Source organism: Carcharhinus amblyrhynchos, chromosome 7, assembly GCF_965287045.1.
Source record: "Carcharhinus amblyrhynchos chromosome 7, sCarAmb.v2.hapA, whole genome shotgun sequence".
Lineage (NCBI taxonomy): Eukaryota > Metazoa > Chordata > Chondrichthyes > Carcharhiniformes > Carcharhinidae > Carcharhinus > Carcharhinus amblyrhynchos.
Window position 1 is genome coordinate 26,858,057 of NC_137330.1, and position 21,182 is coordinate 26,879,238.

A 21,182-nucleotide genomic window follows, 5' to 3' on the forward strand; every position below is an offset into this window, starting at 1 on the left:
CTGGCAGCTATTTCTGAAGGAATGTATGGATGTAGTGCAGTAACAGGAAATTATGGTCCCTACAGCTGTTGCATGTGTTTTCCTGGATGTGTTTTTTGCCTTGATGTCCTTGTACTGAATATTTTGACCAACACGAGAGCACACTCCAAACTCAACTCTCTATAGAAGATTCACTTTGACAGGTGAGTGTCAGTCATGCTGGCGACATGATCAGCCCAACTCAGCTGTGACTGTCTCAACATGGGTGTGGATGCTTTGCACGCTAACTCAGGTATTCACCTCTATGATTGGCATTTTGGCCTTCATTTTAACTTGACTCTGAAGGCAAGTCAAGTGAAAGCAGTTAAGCTTCTTGGCATGAGGCTGGTACACATTCTAAGTCTTGCATGCTTCGAGAAGAGTGGGCAAGACTATTGTTCTGTAGATGTTCAGTTTGTTAGGCAGACTTACTCCTCTTCACTTTCAGAATGATGTTTGATGTCTGCTGAAGGCTAGATTTGCATTTGGCAATTCCTGCATGAATCTCATTGTCAATATTGACATCTCAAGAGCATGCTGCTGAGCTAAGAGAACTTCTCCAGTGCTAATAGTTTTTCATCATGGACTTGAACCTTGAGAATCAGCCTTCCTGGAGCATGCTGATATGATATTACTCTTTCCCTTATGTACACAATGAAGACGAAGTCATGCTACAATGTATGGCCATCTCCTAAACCACAGCAAGAGCAGTCATTGGCAAACAGAGAATTAAGAAGCTTGGTCTTGGTTGGAGTCATCTTAGAATGAGCAGCCTCCTGTTCTTGCAATATTTGATATTGCTACCAGGATCAGTATCATGGAAGATATCGGAGAACATGGCAAGAAAAATAATTCTGAGGACTGGTGCTAAAATGAAGTCCTATTTGTCTCTATTGGAGACTGGGAATGGGTTGAAGGACTTGCCATCATCCAGGACATTTGCTAAGATGCCGTCATGGAACCGGTGAACCGATGATGCATTTCTCAGAGCAGCTGAATTTCTCCATGATCTTCCAAAGGTCCTCAAGATTGACTGCACCAAAGGATTTGGTCAGATCAACAAACATGGTGCATGGGTCATTGCTCAGTTCTTGACATGTCTCCTGGAGTGGTTACACTGCAAACACCAAATCAGTGGTTTCTTTTCTGAAACTGCACTGGACTCCCTATGTGGAATTTTCCCATCCCACTTGCCATGGCAATTGGAGCGTGTGGGGGAGCACATAAAGGACCGTTGACCTTGGGTTGGATTTTCCACTGATATGGTGAGCGTGGCCAGAAAATTCCATTCTATGGGCTTTAAATCCTGGTCATGCTGTTTATTAGGATTCTGGCGATATTTTGACAGTGATGCAGTGGAGTGAGATTCCTCTATGATTGTCACAAGATTGGCAAATTCCTTTCTGCTTGTTTCAGTGGACACAGTAAGAAGTCTCACAACACCAGCTTGAAGTCTAACAGGTTTATTTGGTCGCAAAAGCCACTCGCTTTCGGAGCACTGCTCCTTTGTCAGGTGAGTGGGAGTTCTGTTCACAAACAGGGCTTATAAAGACACAACTTAATTTACAAAATAATGGTTGGAATGCAAGTCTTTACAGATAATCAAGTCTCAAAGGTCCAGACAATGTGAGTGGAGACAGCGTTAGGCACAGGTTAAAGAGATGTGTATTGTCTCCAGACAGGAATGACATCTCTTTAACCTGTGCTTAACCCTCTCTCCACTCACATTGTCTGTACCTTTGAGACTTGATTACCTGAAATGACTCGCATTCCAACTATTATTTTGTAAATTGAGTTTGTGTCTTTATATGCCCTGTTTGTGAGCAGAACTCCCACTCACCTGATGAAGGCGCTCCGAAAGCTTGTGGCTTTTGCTACCAAATAAACCTGTTGGACTTTAACCTGGTGTTGTGAGACTTCTTACTGTGTTTACCCCAGTCCAACGCCAGCATCTTCACATCATGTTTAAGTGGACAACAGAGGTATATTTGTATTCCTGTGGTATGATTCTTACTCGCACAAAGACTGAAAGAGTTCACTGAACTTTTTGACCAGGCATGAGTGCAGCCTTGTTGATCTCAGCTGGGATAACAACAGCTCTGTAGCTTCAAGTTGACAAGTGTTAATGCAGATCACCAGGCGTGAGAATGTGTCATCAGAAAGAAACTGGGTTGATTGATTTAACAGCAATAGTCTCCTCTTGCTGAAGGTGTGTGCTGAGCATGAGTTCTCAGCTACCAACATAATTTCTCACCTCCCTAATCATATCAAAAAGTCTTTTGGTTAGTGTTATTTTATGCTCACCCTTGTGTTGAGTTTGAAGGCAGGTGGCATCCAATCGGGAGGAGTGGAATCCTTCCTCTCCAGCACTTTTAAGCCTGTGGTGGGAAGACTCATGAGCTGCCTTCCTGCCTAGCTGCCAATTGAAGTGGGTAATTAATGACCAATTCAAAGCAATTTCCTTACAGCACTGGTGTTAACCCAGGATGGGTCTGTCACCATGCAGAGTGCACAACGTGCAGACTTGTGGAGTTGCTTGTGGTTTGCTGGGGAGAGAGGAAATTGCCCTGTTCAAAAGCATTCACTGCTTGATCGAAGGACCCAGTATCAGGAAAGCGGTTGCGGGGGGCGGTGTTGCTGTTGAGAGTCACTTTCCTGTCTTGCTGCCAATCCCCAAAACACACCTTCTCCATAACCCTTGTCCTTCAAAACCCCTCTCACCATTGCTTAACCCTAGCTGTTGGATCTTGGGCATCCATCAGGTGTCACATTGGCAACAGCCACCAGCTCCCCAGCTTCCTTGGCATTCCCAAGGAAAGGAACCTCCTGCATCTAAATGGCTGGCAGTTCTCGGCAGGTGAGTCTTCCCACCCCTCAGGGTCTTGATCCAGTGGAAAGCCCATCAGTGGTCAGTCAGTTGCCTGATTGGCTGGTATTTCAAGAGGCCTTCTCTTGCAGGCTTTCTAACCAAGAGGTAAGACCCCCCTCACCTTTGTAACACTCCCCCACGAGGGCAATTAACCACATGCTTAACCCATCATAGGTTAAAGAACAGTTGCATTCTTCTGATATTTGTTGACTAGATCAGGCTTGTGTTTCCAAAATCCCTGTCAAAGAAGCATGTCTCAATGAAAGACTCTATATCCATTGGCAGCCTGTCTCTCTCCTGCATTAGTTTCCAGTAGGCCCACTCGTCAACCTATTAGCAGCAAATGAGGGAGAGAAAGAGTCCCTGATTGGAGGAGCAATGTAACTGGCACTGGAGAATGTGCTGTGGTCTTTCTGGCCAAGGGAAGCTAAGTAACAAGTTTCACAACACCAGGTTAAAGTCCAACAGGTTTATTTGGAAGCAAAAGCCACTAGCTTTCGGAGCACTTGCTGCTCCTTTGTCAGGCGAATGGGAGTTCAAGGGAAGCAAAGACATGGTGGGGCTGAAGGCTTGGATGCCAGGTTTGGCGATCTGTGGAGGGCAATGTTTTGGTAGGTCCGTGGAGGGCAAAGTTTCATCAGTCCCATAAAGGGTAAAGTTTCGGTGGACCTGCAAAAGGCCAGGTCTCAGGGAGCTGTGGTGTGTGTGTGAGAAAATGTGTGGGTGTGGCAGACTGTGGGTTTGGGAGAGTGTGTGTTGGTGGGAGTGTGTGTGTGTGTGTGTGTGTGTGTGTGTGAGTGACTGACTGTGTTAGTGCCAGACTGACTTGTGTGTGTGTGTGTGTGTGTGTGTGTGTGTATGTGTGTGTGTGTGCGCGCCTAGAATTGCGAAACTGACCAAGTGAATATGTGGGGATAAGTGCATGTCTGCCTTATGCAAAGTTTCAGGTTTCTCACTCACTCTCACCACCATACAGCACCCATACACACAGACCCACTCACACACCCACAAACACTGACCTTCTCACAGTCATTTTATTGCTGTGACTTCTCTTTACCTCTGCTCAGAAATAGTTTATTTCCTTAAAACCTGAACTTCTTTTGAAATTCAGTTTATTGTTGTGTCGAAGTTTATCTTTCTGAAGTTTACTCATCGTTTCAGAAAAACATGCAAATGTGGTGCCCAAGGGAATGGGTTGGACAAGCCTGAACTGGATAGTAAAAGAAATAACAACCTCTCCCTCACTCACCTTCAGTGCCCTGAGGCCTGGGATAGCAGAACACCCTTACAATATAATAATAAAGAACAGCCTTATGTTAACCTTGCCATATTCATCCAAAGAAATACTCCTGCAGCTCACATGGCCCTTGTAGGCATATATCTGTTTTACCTTTGAAAATATATGGATAATATTAGCAGGAATTTGTGAAGAACCTTCCACATTTAAAAAAAATCCTTGAAATAAGAGGTGAATGAAACAGCCAATATTGAAAACTCTGAAACAAAGACCTCCCGCTCTCTGTGAACAGCTTTTGTTTGTACTCACTCGGGCATTTTTCAAATGAATAATGTGTCTGTAGTTTTTATGTCAGGATACAAAATTTTTGGTGAAAAATGGCAGCAATGCAGTGATGCCATTTCCACTTAATCTAAAGCTATGGGTCAGAGTTTGGCTTGGAAAAAAAGCCTCAAAAATAAACAAAAGTCTATTCATATCAGTTATCAGAAGAAAATACTGCCCTTGCACAAATATGTGGCCCATCATAAAGGAACAGCAGGTTTATATCAGTTTTCAATGAACTATTAAAGTAGATGCCTTCACTATTTTGCAAGGTTACTCTGTCGAGTCCATTTCTTAATTGTTTTCACCATCAATTTGCACCTGTTTCCAGGCGTGAAAACTTGGTAAAGTCGGGCATGAGGCGAGTAGCGCGATCCGTGCCCGCCTCTGCACTGGTTCCCCCTTTCCAAGACCCGAAAATGGTCGCGATCAGGACTGCTCCTGAAACAGGCACGACGGCTATTTAAATGTATATGCATGCATTTAAATTGACTTAATGGGACACACGCATAACCTTACTGGCACCTCCCCCTTTATCATTACATTCGCCCACCCAGATTCGGCGCAAAATAGACATGCTGTACAAAAATCTGATTCAGACGCTCCACTTAGTGAGGAGGTAAGTGCTGAGCGTCCAATGGCTCTCTGCTTGAGATTGGGGGGGGGTATGTGTGTGTGGCGGGGGGGGGGGGGGGGGTGCCGCAGTGGTGGTGATTGGGAGAAGGTGGATCCAATGGATCTCTGATTGAGATCAGAGGGGGAAAGGGTGCGTCCGCTGCCACTCTGCCTGTGATTAGTGAGGGGGAAGGAGGGTCCACAGCCACTCTGCTTGAGATCAGTGAGCGGGAAGGGGGGGGGTGGTGGTCCGCTGCCAGTCTGCTTGAGATCAGTGAGCAGGAAGGTTGGTGGGGTGTCTGTTGTCACTCTGCCTGTGATCAGGCAGGAGGGGTCCACTGCCACTCTGCCTGTGATCAGTAAGGGGGAAGGGGGATCCGCTGCCTCTCTGCTTGATTCAGTGAGCAGGAAGGGCGGTGTCTGCTGTCATTCTACTTGACATCAGTGAGCGGGACGCTGGGGGGTGGGGGTGGGGGGGGGGGTGTGGGGTGGGGTGGGGTGTGGGGTGGGGTGTGGGTGGGGTGGGGTGTGGGTGGGGTGGGGTGTGGGGTGGGGTGTGGGGTGGGGTGGGGTGTGGGGGGGGGTGGGGGGTGTGGGGGGGTTGGGGGTGTGTGGTGGGGTGTGGGGGGGTGTGTGGGGGGGTGTGTGGGGGGGTGTGTGGGGGGGTGTGGGGGGGGTGTGGTGGGGTGTGGGGGGGTGCGGGGGGGGTGGGGGTGGGGTGTGGGGGGTGTGGGGTGTGGGGAGGTGCGGGGGTGCGGGGGGGGGGTGCGGGGGGGTGTGGTGTGGGGGTATGTGATCCCCGCTGTCACTCTGGCTGTGATCAGTGAGCAGGAAGGGCGGTGTCTGCTGTCATTCTACTTGACATCAGTGAGCGGGACGCTGGGGGGGTGGGGGTGGGGTGGGGTGGGGGGGTGGCGTGGTCCCCGCTGTCACTCTGGCTGTGATCAGTGAGCAGGAAGGGGGTGTCTGCTGCCACTCTGCCTGTGATCAGTGATGGGGAAGGGTGGGTCCACTGCCACTCTTCTTGAGATTGGTTGAGGGGATAAGTTGGAAGGGCCCACGGATGGGGAGATAAGAGGTCAGTAGTGTGGGAGTGGGGCAATGTCTGTGGGAGCCAGGGGGAGGCTTTATCCAGCTCGGAGCGATGTGACAGGGGAGCAGCATTCTATCGTTTTCTTTTCTGTGCACGCGGCGTTGGAGGTGCCGATCGGAGCTGCAGGATTTCAGGTGCATTAAGCCCCACCCACAGGCTTGTGCAGCACAATTCAGAATTGCTGATATCTTTTCAGGCAGAGAGCTTATGGGGGCGCTTCACAGCGGGTCTAAAAGTCGGATCTGAAACAATCCCAGTTTTCAGTCCACCTCGCACTTAGAATCAAAATGGTAAAACAGGGCCCAATTTACAAATTCTGGCGAGCTGTTCAATCATCCTCATTAGCCAAATAACTCGTGTTTTGATTGTGAAATCCGAAATTCTATGAAACCAAGACTACCAGTGCAGATAAACACCATTACAAAATTGTGAAATCAAAGGGTGGGTTTTCCTGCAAAATACTTTTTCTGTGTTGAAGATATTCAACAGTGACAATATTACATCAGCCAAAAAAAGTATCATTAGCAGGCAAGTTACAACAAGAACAATTTATAAATCAGTCCTAAATTTTTACTTCTTCATAAATTGCTACATTTCTTTTAACAATTTTTTCACCCAAGAGGAAAAATGGTTACAGATTTATCTATTTGTCTGTGAGATAATGACATCCTTACAATAATGGATTTCCTTTTATCACTCTGAGCAACTTTCAGACTGGATGTAATTTTATATTCAGAAATTCAATCTCATAAATCAAGGGCCTCAACAGAACACTAAATGTTGAATAACTCAGCATCAGCAATGTCAAAGATTCACTAATACATAAAGCATGTTCAGTAGACTCCTTGTACAGCAGACTTATTGTGAAAACTATGGCGGGGGAAGGGGAAGGGGAAGGGGAACGGGGCCTTGGTTTCCAGAGGTCCCATGATCCAAGGAGGGCCCTTTCAATGCAATGGTTTCCCTGGCAGCCCTGATGTCGCCACAGAAAAAATTATCCCTTTGGTCGCTGAAGCATGCGCCCAGCACAGAAACAAATCTCTCCCCTCCCCTTTGAAGCTGCCTCAAAGGCACCCTCTTTCAGCCTTGGCAGTGACCAATTCTGATGGTGGTGTTGACAAGGTTGTAGGCTCTCTGGTTAGGCTGACAACATGGACAGCCAGCCCAGTTGGCCCAGCGGCGGTCTCTTAACTGGGCGCCGACAAGGTGGTTGTTGAAGCATTGCCGCTGGTTGCCTACAAAGGGTCAGGACCCACATATAATCCAAACTCACTCCATGCCAAGAAAAAGAAAAGGGGAAAGAAACATTCTACTGAAGTAGGTAGAGATGGACAAAACGATAAATTAAAAGATAGCACATGTAAAAGTACCGATTGAGTGGGGGTACATATCTTAGTATGGTTTATATGCTACAGGAAGCACAGAATTTTCAGCATAGGAAAACCAACATCAGGTAATTTCCTGCATAGTATGATGATACTGTGCTTTTAACAAATATTTATATTATGTTTCTTGTAAGGGGTATGTTTAGAATTCAAATCTGTTTTGCACGGAACTGATTTGTCTAGCTAAACCTTTAAATTAGTAGCTGGGAGCACACAATAAATATTCATTTTAGACCTGGATTATTTGTTTGAAGCTGAGCTAATGCATTTACATTTACTTGGGTCTTCCTTGGAGTTTTCAGATTAGAGCTTTGGTTAGATTGATTGGCATGGACATAGTCATGTACTTAAGCCTGCAGGAAAAACAAAACACAGTTTAGGTTTCATTTTTAAAATACAGGCAGCTGCTGTTTGGACTGCTAGAAGAAACAGGTGTCCCTCTGAAAGCTCTAGGATTGTTAACCTGAGATAAGCAAGAATGTCTGTGCTTTGCCAACAAAATTTAAAGAGATGTAAATCTATAAGAGGAATATTGCTTGAATTGGAACTTAGTGATATGTTATCAGTTAAGAATTGTATCTTGTCATATTTAAATATTGTTCAATTATTGTTATGCTAATGCATTTGTTATAAATTGTTGTTAAATAAAATTTGTTTTGATAAAAACTCCCTAGTGTGTCAGTAGAATCATGCCTGGAATGAAACATCATATCCTCACATTAATATCAAGATAGCAAATTGTTGGGGTGTAGTCTATCTTCATAATACACTTTGGGATTTCTGATCTGGTATCCTAGCAATGGCTAGATGGATAGTGTAGGAAGGAGGAGTTCACATATCTGGAGCCAGTTCAGAGATATCAGTAGTTTGTGCAGTACAAACTGGTTTTACCTAAACACAACGAAGACCAATGCTCTTGCTGGGAGATAAACTAGTTATACAGGAAATGGTTTCAATTAATCTAGCTTTGGGTGTCTAGTTGGTAACTTCAAAACCTTTCTTAATTATCTTTACTCATCCTAATTTGCATTATTTTCCTGAAATAAAAATGATAGGAATAATTACCATTCATATTTATATGCATGAAAAAATGACAGTTTTGATTTTGATAGTTTCTCCTCAGTTGTGGTTATTTTTAGGTGCTGACTTATCATTGTTCCTGTTTCCTCATTGTATAGATACATTCTACAGTCCCGCACGAGCTAGGCACAGATATACTACATTAGTATGCCCAGTGATGTAGATATATTTAACTTCATCTGAGCTCTGATTTCAAGTTTTACTGATATATTTCAGGGCACAAAGCTGAAGAGAATGACTGATACTAATTTGTGAACTAAAAGAAAATGTGTCACTCACACTCGAAATTTGGTCAAAAGATTGTTCACACTAATTGTTTTTACAGAACCAAACAAATCCAGACTGGTCATAATCAGTAAGAGGCATTGTGGCACAGTGGTTAGCACTGCTGCCTCACAGCGCCACAGACCTGGGTTCAATCCTGATTTGGGTCACTGTCTGTACAGAGTCTGCACATTCTCTCCGTGTCTGCGTGGGTTTCCTCCCACAGTTCAAAAGATGCTAAATTCTCCCTCAATGTACCTGAACAGGCGCCAGTGTGTGGCAACTAGTGGATGTTTACAGCAACTTCATTGCAGTGTGAGTGTAAGCCTACTTGTGACACTAAGAAATAAACTTAAGCTTAGGCTTAACAAATTTATAATATTGGGTCCATATGACATGAAAAGAAATCCAAAACTCTATTTCTTTTGTCATTTCTTTTTAAAAATTGACTTTTTGATGACCCAAAAAGATGGCTGCTGCAGCTCACATGACCACAAGATTGGCCCTTTTGTTCTGGAAGCTTCCACAGGAGTTACACGAACAAAATGATTCCACTCTCAGCCTGTGGAATCTCTCAGCTCATTGTACAGACTACTTGCGATCAACAAAATCAGAGGAAATGCAAACAAACTCACTCCCCAACCTGAACTATCACAAAAGAAAGAGATCAAAATGTGTTTTGCCTGCAGAGCAGTTAACAGACTCATCTCACTCCTGGAACCGTCCAGGTCCATTTCAAGAGAGAACAATGGAATTTGAGCCTAAAGCAAAGAAACAGATTGTGAAGCTGCCATTAACCATTAAGTGACCAGGTCGTTTGACCCAAGTGTTTGGCCTTTGTTTTACCAACCAAAAAGGACTACAACAGATGGCTGAGAAAGCAGCTGATTACCGTCTCTCAACTCCTCAAAGTCTGTTTTATTTTTAAAAGTCCCCGATCAACTCTTGCCAAGCGGTCTAAGCACAGAAAGCCCATTGTGTTGCAGCGTCAGTCATTTGAATGACTTTTTTTGTGGTTGTCTCCAATCCTAGACTCATTCGGACTAAACTCTGCCAAGAGGGAAACACCCTTTGGATTTTGACTTCTCAGACTTTGGGAATCAAATAAACTAATTTCCATTTCTGTAGTTTTACTAGTTCTAAAATTCTTTTTTCTTTTCTTTTTCTCTCTTCCCTCATCCCTTCATCTTTTAGCGTGTAGTGGAATGAGAAGTTGTAAACACTCCTGCCTCTAGATTTTGAATATTAAATAAATAAACCTTCTGAGTTAATCATGGCATGGGTTTGCTGTGAGTTATTAGTAAATTGGATCACACAAACTGAGGGCATGGGAAATCACATCACTGCATACTTCAAAAATGTTTCAAAACACCTTCTGTTTACAGACAGTTGGTCAGAGGCAAGAAATACAGTTTGCCTGTCTCCTGTCCGTAAGACTGGAAAATAAATCAAACCATTATGTTCAAAAATTGCATATAACATATGCGCATATGCAGATGTTGGCTATCAGTGATAAATGGACAATTTTCAGACCTGTGATATTAAAAACATATTCTTCCCATTAATTAATTACTTACATATGTAATAAAGCCAAACAGCATGTTTTACTACATTTACAGGAATTATAAACTGGTATTAATTTCTTGTTTAATGGTATATAGAGCAGGAAACATTTCCTATGAGAATAAAACCTTATTTAGTAAATAGTCTGCAAAAATTTGAACCAATGTCAACATCTCTGCCTGGAATTCTGGAGATCTCAAAGGTCTGAAATCCATAAGATCCAGATGTCCACCACATATACTTGAATCATGGCCCACAAAGGGGTCAAGTCAGCTTCTTGCACATCCCTAAGACTGCATAAAGCCAATGCCTCAGTTCTACTTTTTTCCACCGAGAAAATAGCAGTGCTAATCCATTAAATTAAACTACAATGTTCCTAACAACATGTAAACAACAATATCAATAACCTGAATGTTCCAATGCATTCATTTACATCAGCCGATAAAGCTTTCACTGATGTCACCAGGTACATGCACCATTCATTTTAAGTAAAAATAATGAAGGTGTGATTTTCTGTGTTCAGTTACACTTCAAGAGATGAAGTTTTATTAATAATGTGTGCTTTTAAACATTCTTTTCAGTCATTCAACCACATGCAGCAAATATAAATATACGTCCATTCATTCAGCGTATAAAATAAATTTAGGGGTTGAAATAAAACCTTTAAAATGCCAGCAAAATGGAAATTGACCCCAGAGAGTTGGAGCAGTGTTTTTAAACCTAACTAAACTTGTATTATAAGCAGTGCACAGAAATACTGTTTTTTTTTTCAGGAACGGAAGCCAAAAAGGATGTGGGGAGCCTGAAGTATAACCCACAGGACCAATACTCAAATAATCTTACCGGGAGGAGTTGAAAGATGAAAACATGTGCTGGGTGCATGTGAAGTGATCTTAAGGAGTCGCTACATGTTTCTGATTTATTAACTTAAATATTGTATATATCAATGTACAATTGAAAAAAATTGCAATGCAGATGGAAAATGCAGGCTTTCAAACTCACTCCTTTATGGTGAGTCTAGGGGCTACCTTTGCATGGAGTCTACCATGGTAGTCATATTTTTGTGACTTCATTCATCAGCAATATAATATTTCATGTATGTTTTAGCCAGAAGCAGGTTCTTGGCTGATTGCTGATGCTTCATTGTGAGGCTCTTTCTTGGCAGCTTTTGTTAGTGATGGCTTGCTAATGCCTTCCACTCTCTGAGGCAGGGCAGTGATTAGGTCCCAAGTCTATCTCAGCCAGAATGGGAATTGAACCCGCAATCTTTAACCACATGCTAGCCAACTGAGCTAACTGGCCACCTCCAGAAATAGTACGACAGTACAAAAAAACTACCTTTACAAAACTGGAGGCACAACCCACATTCAAACCGAACAAACAAGGGAAGAAGAAACAAAAGTACAAATAGATCCAGGCTCCTAGGATGAGGTCAGCCACAGACTGTGCTTTGGAAATTCTCGTTGTTAACATTGTAAAATCCCCTATTACTCAGGAGAAAGCACAGGTCAAAGGATTACCAGCTGCATGTCTGAACTATCAAAATTGGAAAATACACTTACTTGGCTTTGCATTAATTAGGATCTTTTCTCCAGAATGTGGTGGGGTAAATCTGTTTTTCTCTCCCAGGTCCTCGCTGTTCCCAAATTCTACCACCTCAATCTGTTTTAACGGCACACTCCACTTAAGCAAGTACCTCAGTCCAGAGGGCATTATTCCGCTGCTGTCATGCTGGACACTGAAATAAAATGCAGGCATTTAAATACAATACCAAGTAAAACTAACATCTTGGTAAAACAGAAACAAAACTGGTGATACTGGAAATCACATATCGCAAGTATAGAAGTTTTACTGTGAGTGATGATACTGTGCTATTATATTTTGTATTTCTGTAGAATGTTTACAGTTCAGTTTTTCTAACGAATGTCGGTATTTTTGGTAGGAATACAGCTCAGATGCTGGGAAAGCAGGATACTGCCTCATTTTAGGCTGGTAGTGTTTATTTAGGAGAGGGCTAATAGACTTGTTCATAAAAGATTTCCCCAAGTTTTTTTTGGCGAATGGAATGGAAGGCAGGTTTAGGTATATAGGGTCATGTGCTAATGTGATAATGGGAGGAGCGAGGTACATACCACAGGGATAGAAAAATAGCTTTCTGTTCAGTTAATGGCTGGGATTGTTTAAAGACAGAAATCTACAAGGTGCTGTCTCTCTCTCTCCACAAAGTCTCTCTGACAGCTTTAAGACTGTCTACACCAATTTATAGCAAGTATGCCTAGGCTTGCTAATTGCATTTAAAGTGACATTTGAGTCTAGGAGGACTGTTGCTTATTTGGGATTGAAATAGTGATAGGTTAGAAATTAGAGTTGTTTCTTTTCATTTTTTTAAACTATCGTTCAACTTTTTATTTGTTAGATGCTTCATTTCGTTAGAATTACATCTAAACCATGTATTGAATAAAGCTTGTTTTGATAAAATATCCCTAACTTGTCAGTGGAATTATTCTTGAAGCTAAGCATCCTACCCTCACAGTTATGCCAAAATAGGAAAACTTTTATGATCTAGTCTGGCTTCATAATATGCCTTGGGGTTAAGGTCCCATACCCTAACATATACCAGAAACAATCAGTACAATTAGGGATGGGCAATAAATGTCAGCACCGTCAGTGATGCCAATGAATGAGTATATTAAAAGAAACATTAAAAGATGATCCCAAGGGCGGGATTTTGCAGCAAGACTAACAGTGAGATTATCAGTGATAAGTGTTGTTAAGGGGCAATTCAGAAAATAATTTCCAGCATCCACACATAAGCAATTAAATGAGGCAATCAGGAAGTTACTGTCCAATTTGGCTTGCTCCTCCACAAGCTTCTCTACACCAGTACTTGTCGAAACAGCAAGACAGCCAGCATTCAAATACATGAGAGGACTGAAATTTCAGTTTCGAACCACTCATTTTGTTTAAACATATGTGCTCTAACCAAAGACTTCATCCTGAGCTGTTTTCCTTCGTGGTTCTTGTTAGTGGTGGTTTGCGGTGGCCTTCTACTCACAAGGGCAGGGTAAAGAGGGAGGCCTCAAGTCTATTTCAGCTGGCACAGAAATCAAACCCGAGCTTTTGGTATGAATCTGAAACATTTGCTAGCCAGCTCACCAAAATAAAGTGAACTGGCTCCCACCTGGCCATCAGACACCCACTAATCTGTCCATTCAGGTGCAAATGAGTTTGTAATGGCAGAAAAACTCATAGGCCTGAGGTTTTCCGATGGTAAGGCCTCGCTCCCTCTATCAGAAAAGTTGGCTGGGTACGTGACCCATTGACTCCCAGTGCCCCGCAGCCATTTCACATCCAAATGAGCAATAAGTGCTGCTGATGGGAACTTCTGTCTCTCAATCAGGAGGCTGTTTTGCCTTATGAGACATGCCAGCCAATCATCCAATCCCGGTAGCAACACCACTGCAGTAGTCAGAATGAAAAAGAAGATGCCTGATAAATCTGGGCACTGTAGGCCCAAGTAAATTCAAGGAGATCCAAAGCAGGCTGCAAGGTGGTGAGTGGTGCTCTGGGGAGAGGCCAGTGGTGGGGAGGGAGGTCTGGTGGCCACTGGATTTGGGAGGTGTGGGGGTAGGGGGGGGGGTGCGGTGGTGGTGGAATTGGTCACCAAACCTCAGAATGGGGCTTCTGAAGAAGGTTCCAACCACTCTTCCTGTTTGAGATCTAACTCTCTTGCTTTTAGGCGTCCCCCATGCAAATTTAATTCTCCCATCAGCCTATAAATTGAGGAAATGTCCCTTAAGTGTCAAATAATTGGCAATGAAAGGGCAAAGTCAGGCTTCCCCTCCAAGGCCTTGCCCACCACAGCGTAATGTAATTGTGTGATTGTGATGGACGAGAACCCAGAGGCAATTCCATTCCTTCAACTTCATGCTTTGTCCCTGTCTAAATCCTCACTGATTGGGGAGCATAAATTTCTGGTCATAATTGCTGCCAAATTTCTCCCCGGCACTGAAAGTAAAATTTTACGAGTGTGAAGTATGCAGATCTTAATTGTGGTGGTGATTTTTAAAGAATTTCTTTTTTCCTCTCACTTGATTCCTTTACGTCCCTCTCTGTTTTTCTTTTGTCCAACTCTTTACTTTGCTTTCTCCAAACAACTTGACATTGAATAAAATTTAACAAACTTCCGAGTTTAGACTCCAAGGGAAAGCAACTTGTTTGCATTATGCCACCTCATTTTTTTTATTATTGTCACAAGTAGGCTTACATTAACGCTGCAATGAAGTTGCTGTGAAAATCGCCTGGTCGCCACACTTCGGCGCCTGTTTGGGTACACTGAGGGAGAATTTAGCATGACCAATGCACCTAACCAGCATGTGGGAGGAAATTGGAAGCAACTCACGCAGACACAGGGAGAATGTGCAGATCCCTTACAGTGACCCAATCCGGGAGTCAAACCCAGGTCCCTGGTGCTGTAAGGCAGCAGTGCTAACCACTGTGCGACCCCAAAGCGCCATGCATACTACGTTGATTCCTTAGGGACAGGCAGCGCTGTGAGATGTTACCTGAGCAGCTCTCATGGGTCTCTTAAATGGTACGAATAAAGAAAGCCGTGCATATAGCAACCTGCAGCATTGCCTATCCCCAGGGAATGTATGCAAATCTGCATGGCACCACTTGAAACAATACTGTGCAAACACATTTCCAACCAGCCATGTCTCAGTAAGGATTCTTCAATCTGATTATTTCAGAAAATACACCATTGTTTACCCTTTTCACACAGGTCCTAAATGCCTGTCAGTGGTGCTACTTTGACAGTCCGTTAACATAAACCACAAAGCAAAAACCTGCACAAATTTTGTGGGCAACCATAAGCAAAACAAGCAACATTCATTTGCTGCTCACCATAAAATCCAGGCTAATGTTTTCACCAGGAATATGACATTCAAATGTGTTGTCTTCAGTAATTTTCTATTAGAATGGCATTTCTACACAAGGTTAAAAAAAACTACTGATATGGCATTAACTGCAATTAACATTTCTCATACCAACAGCACAAGAATTTGATTTGAAAAAAGCAATAGGAACAGGAGCTGGCCCTTGGGCCTTTGAACCTGCTTTCCCATTCAACTGGATCAGGCTGATCTCCCACCTCAATGCCATTTTCCTGCACTATCCCCATATCCCTTTGTATGTTCCCTGGTCCTAGACCTCCAAGACAGGGGCAACAGCTACCCTTTTCAGTCCTGGAAGATTTTGGGTGCTTCAATTAGATCACCTTTCATTCTTCTAAACTCCCTCAATCTCTCCTCATTGATACCGGGGAACTTGTGAAGCTTTGATGCATTCCCTCGATGGGCAAGTACACGCTTGCTACATTCAGGAGACCAAAACTGTACACAATATTTCAGGTGCAATCTCATCAAAGGCTCTATACAATTGCAGCAAGACATCTTTACTCCTGCACTCAAATCCTCTTGCACCAGGAAAAACTCAACAAGTCTTACAACATCTGTGGAGAGTTAATGTTATGAGCCGTATGACCAATATGACTCGTGTCCTAGCCTGCCAACCTCAGAATGAAGTGTTTATTCCAGCTGTCTGCTTTCTGCCCTTTGACCAATCCTGAATCCATGCCTGTATATTATTCCCAATCCCACTTGTTCTAATTTTGCTAACTAACACCTTATGTGGGACATTATTGAAAGCCTTCTATAATTCAAATTCACTGCATCCACTGGTTCCCCCTTACATATTCTGTGAAATTACATTTAAAATAAACTCTAACAGGTTTTTAGAACATGTTTTCCTTTTCAGACCTACTATTATGTACCATGTTGTCACATTCTTTAGTATAGATTCGGCCAGTTCTCCTATTGCTGATATCAAGCTAGCAGGTCTGTAGTTCCATGTTTTCTCTCTCTCTTTACTTTCTTAAATAAAGAGGTTACATTTGCTGCTTTCCAATCTGCAGTCACCATTCCAGAATCTATAGAATTTTGGAAGATGTCCATTGCAAACGATAGACCATTGATGTCTCTGATTACAACAGAAGTATATTTCCCTTCCATCACTGTAAATAATTTAAAAAATGTAATAATATGTCATAGATGTTGTTTCAATTGCAATTTCATCCTTTGCCAAATGTCAGTTTGACTGACTTGGCAGTACTTCCAAGTCTGAAAGCAGGCAGTTCAAACCCCAATCCAGGATATTAGTTTTTATTTCTTTTCATGGTAGTTTCACTCAGTGACCAAGCCTAAAAGAGGATCTGCCTCCTCCATGGCCGAAATCTTCCATTCTCGTTCACAAACGGGACTTTCCAGTGCTGCTGGAACTAATGGAGTTTTGACTGCAGCGCTAAATGTTCCGTTCTCACTCACAACGGATGCTTGCATCTGATGATGATTAATAGCAAACTCCTAAGGCTAGGACTAGCGTTAATCCTATAACATAGCAGCTTTTAACTATTACTCCCAAAAATCATTCTCTGTTATAAAATGCAGTTCTTGTCAATTAAGAATTTTCTTTCCCACTTTTTAGTTTGTGTTCTATAAGTCAGCATCAATATAAGGAGAGATAAGTTTCACAAAACACTTGTTCCCTCTCATCCCCTGCCTGTCCTGAAGAGGTTTGCTGCCATCTATGAAGCTGGGCTAGCGCTTAATATAAAAAAGGATAGCAAGAGTTTTTATAAATATATAAAAAGGAAGAGGCTGGCTAGGATGAACGTTGGTCCTTTAGAGGATGAGAAAGGGGACCTAGTGGTAGGGGATGGGGATATGGCTAAGGTATTGAATAACTTCTTTGTTTCGGTCTTCACGGAGGAGGACGTGAATAATTTGCCGGGTGTTAGCGATGGAAAGGTGGTAGGACTGGAGGGTCTTAATGACATTACTGTTACTAGAGAGGCGGTGCTCGACAGACTGGAGGGGCTGATTGTGGACAAGTCCCCAGGACCGGATGGAATGCATCCGAGGGTTCTGAAAGAAATGGTGGAGGTGATAGTGGATGCCTTGGTGGTTATTTTCCAGACGTCGCTGGATTCCGGGGAAGTGCCGGATGATTGGAAAACGGCTAATGTTATGCCGTTGTTTAAGAAGGGTGCCAGGCAAAAGGCGGGGAATTATAGGCCGGTTAGGTTAACGTCTGTGGTGGGTAAAATGTTAGAATCTGTCATTAAGGAGGAAATTGCGAGGCATCTTGAAGGGAATTGCTTGATAGAGCAGACGCAGCACGGTTTCATTAAAGGGAAGTCGTATCTGACAAATTTACTGGAGTTCTATGAGGATGTGTCTAGGGCGGTGGATAGAGGAGAGCCGGTGGATGTGGTCTTTCTGGATTTTCAGAAGGCGTTTGACAAAGTACCTCACAAGAGGTTATTGCAGAAGGTCGAGGGACATGGAGTTGGGGGTAGGGTGTTAGCGTGGATAGAGGATTGGTTGTCAAATAGGAGGCAGAGAGTGGGGGTCAACGGGTGCTATTCGGATTGGCGGATGGTGACTAGTGGAGTGCCCCAGGGGTCGGTGCTGGGGCCTCAGCTTTTTACCATTTATATAGATGATCTGGAGGAGGGAACCGAGTGTAGGGTGTCGAAATTTGCTGATGACACCAAGATAGGGGGAACGGCAAATTGTGCGGAGGGTGTGGAGAGTCTGCAGAAGGATCGAGATAGGCTGGGCGAATGGGCCAGCAAATGGCAAATGGAATTTAATGTTGGCAAGTGTGAGGTGGTCCACTTTGGTAGGAAGAATGGTAGGAAGGACTATTACTATTAAACTGCAGCAGGCGACAGTGCAGAGGGACCTCGGGGTCCTTGTGCATGAGTCGCAAAAACCCAGCTTGCAGGTGCAGCAGGTGGTCAGGAAGGCGAATGGGATGCTGGCCTTCATAGCGAGGGGGATTGAATATAAAAGTAGGGAGGTCTTGCTGCAGCTGTATAGGGCATTGGTGAGGCCGCAGCTGGAGTACTGTGTGCAGTTTTGGGCACCGCACCTGCGCAAAGATATTTTGGCCTTGGAGGGAGTGCAGAGGAGGTTTACTAGGCTGATACCGGAGTTGAGGGGGTTGAGCTATGAGGAGAGGCTGAATAAACTGGGCTTGTACTCGTTAGAGTTTAGAAGAATGAGGGGAGATCTCATTGAGACTTATAAGATGATGAATGGGATGGATAGGATAGAGGTGGAGAGACTCTTCCCGCTCAAAAAAGACAGTAGGACGAGGGGGCACAGCCTCAAGATAAAAGGGGGGCGGTTTAGAACGGAGTTGAGGAGGAACTTCTTCACTCAAAGGGTGGTGAATCTCTGGAATTCTCTGCCCGTTGAAGTGGTGGAGGCTGCCTCGCTAAATATTTTTAAGACGCGGGTTGATGGGTTTTTGATAAGAGAGGGGATTAAGGGTTATGGGGAGAAAGCGGGAAAGTGGAACTGAGCAGCGACAGATCAGCCATGATCTTATTGAATGGCGGGGCAGGCTCGAAGGGCTGGATGGCCTACTCCTGCTCCTATTTCTTATGTTCTTATGTTCATCCATTTCCTATTAGTACAGGATGTTCAGGTAAACATGACGAATACATCCCAAGACCATTCCCTTGTAAATGTTCTCTTTTTGGAACAAGAGTTTGGCCATGTTGGTTGGAGTATGCACCCATTTATTCTAGGAGCTGTGTTAAACCAGTTGTCGAAAACCACTCTTGATGAGCATCACAGTCCTGGGATCAACAGATGCCATTTTAAAACACTTATCGCTCAATAACTGGTAGTTTTTCGGAGCAATGTCAAAAGTTCTGGGAGGATGATTAATTAGGACAATTAATATTTAAAAAAACAATTTATGGGATGTGGCCATCGCTGGCTAGACCAGCATTTGTTGTCCGTCACTAGTTACCCTTGAGAAGGTGGTGACGCACTGCTTTCTTGAACCACAGCAGACCCTGCAAAATTACTGTTGAAAATTCATATCGTGGCATTATGAAGATGGCCACAAATATAGGACATAAATAATGTTGTGCTCAAATTCTGTGCCTCACCTAGAAAGCATAGTGCTTTGCTGGATGGTGATGAGTTTGTCCAGTCATTGCGATTTAAGCAATATTTCTAGAAACATACAACATTAAACAATGTACCGCAGTTCCTTCAATAGGTTACTCAATAAGGGCAATGTCAGGCCGTATTGAGTTATGCAAAGCAGAAAGGCTTCCGATTCAATGCCTACTCTGCGCTATAATAATTGATCTTAGAGGTGACATCTCTGAATTAAGGAGTGATTTTTTCTCTTTTACTTGGCTTGCAAATCCTTCTAACTAACCTGTGGCCTCTACTACAAATTATGTGCACAATGCATGGTTTGGACAAGGTTCGGTTTAGTTCTGCATGGTCAACTGCTCATATTATTCATCTGGGATTCCACATGAAGAATTGCCTCTGACGGGCTTCAAAAGGGACCAGAGTTCATGCCTGCAACCGAGAATGGTAAAAAAAATAGCTGGGGATAAGGTGTTGAGTAAAGATCTGATCATTTATTGTGGTTTGAAAAATGACTTCTTCTAATCAATCAATTTTCCTGGGAGGACTATGATTTATTGAGCAACACTCAATTACATTCTACTATTCATCTGCCTAACAGCGAACATCTAGTTTTTGCAGTAGATTGGTTCTGATGAGCAACAGAAATCCATGGCAATGAAACAGAGCCTTGCCCTGTTAATGTGCAACCCATACTAAAACAAGGTATGCAATAAGATTCCTTGAACCAGCTTTATCATTAAAACAATCTTAAATGTTTCAGGATGAAGTTCAGAATGTTGCAATCCCTGGGCTCTTTTGGAACTGCAAAGTATCTGAAATGTTCCATGAGTTTCCCTGGCTCGCTGTTATAGCCACAGATAAAGAGTATATCCTATTAGCTGAGCTAAAGCTTAGCTCAACAACATTCAAATACTGCAGATCGAACATGTAACCACTACTGGGTTGTAACAAAAGCAAAAACTTGCACAGGTCTTCTTGACATTCATACAAACTAGCAAGGGATCTGGTCACCTGGGGAATCCTTTCTGAACATTTCTGGAGATATTCTTGGCTATTATTCAATTTCCTAACTGACCTGGAATTGGAGGTATGAAAATGTACTAAATCAACGCCGGATGTTTGACTGCATGGAGGATCAAAGCTTCAACATTATTGCAGCCAGCAAGCTGACACATCAAGTCTCAATACTCTGCAACAACTTTATACTTTTTGTAAGTCAGCTAGCACTGAATAGATGGGGCACATCTCAGTGCAATATTGAAATGCAGCAAGCATTACACTGCAATAACAAAAATTGTGAAACAAGAATTCAAAAATTTCTCAGAGTATCGTTAAAAAAAGAAATCAAACAATAGATTTGAAAATTAAACTTTTTCTGCAGCAGGCTGGGAGAACCCCGCAGTGGGCGATGTGTGGGATTCGCACATGTGCTCCTGCTGTGATAGGCGGGGTAAGTATTATAATTGTATTTTTAATATAATTTAAATGCAATTAGCAGACCCAGGACTGAAGTCTCTGGGCCCGCTAGCCTCTCCCACCCCACCAGAGTACTTTGCTCCAGCTGGATTACAGTAGCTCCCCACTTTTGGGGAGCTAGTGGCCCAACCCCACTGGAGTGACGGGGGGGGAGGGGGTGGGTAATTGGGGCTGCCCAGAGAGTCAGGCACTGGTGGGTGCCCCCTGGACACTGGCACCATGGCAGTGCCAG

At 43.4% G+C, this 21,182-nt stretch overlaps 1 protein-coding gene across 2 annotated transcripts in view; it reads right to left on the minus strand.

Moving 5' to 3' along the window:
- arhgef10 (Rho guanine nucleotide exchange factor (GEF) 10) overlaps positions 1-21,182 on the minus strand; it is a 284,795-nt gene that overhangs the window by 100,625 nt on the left and 162,988 nt on the right. For both annotated transcript variants that reach the window (XM_080192046.1, XM_080192045.1), the window contains exon 18: positions 12,011-12,186. In XM_080192046.1, coding sequence (XP_080048172.1) covers positions 12,011-12,186 — 176 coding nt within the window. The remainder of the gene's footprint in view (positions 1-12,010; positions 12,187-21,182) is intronic.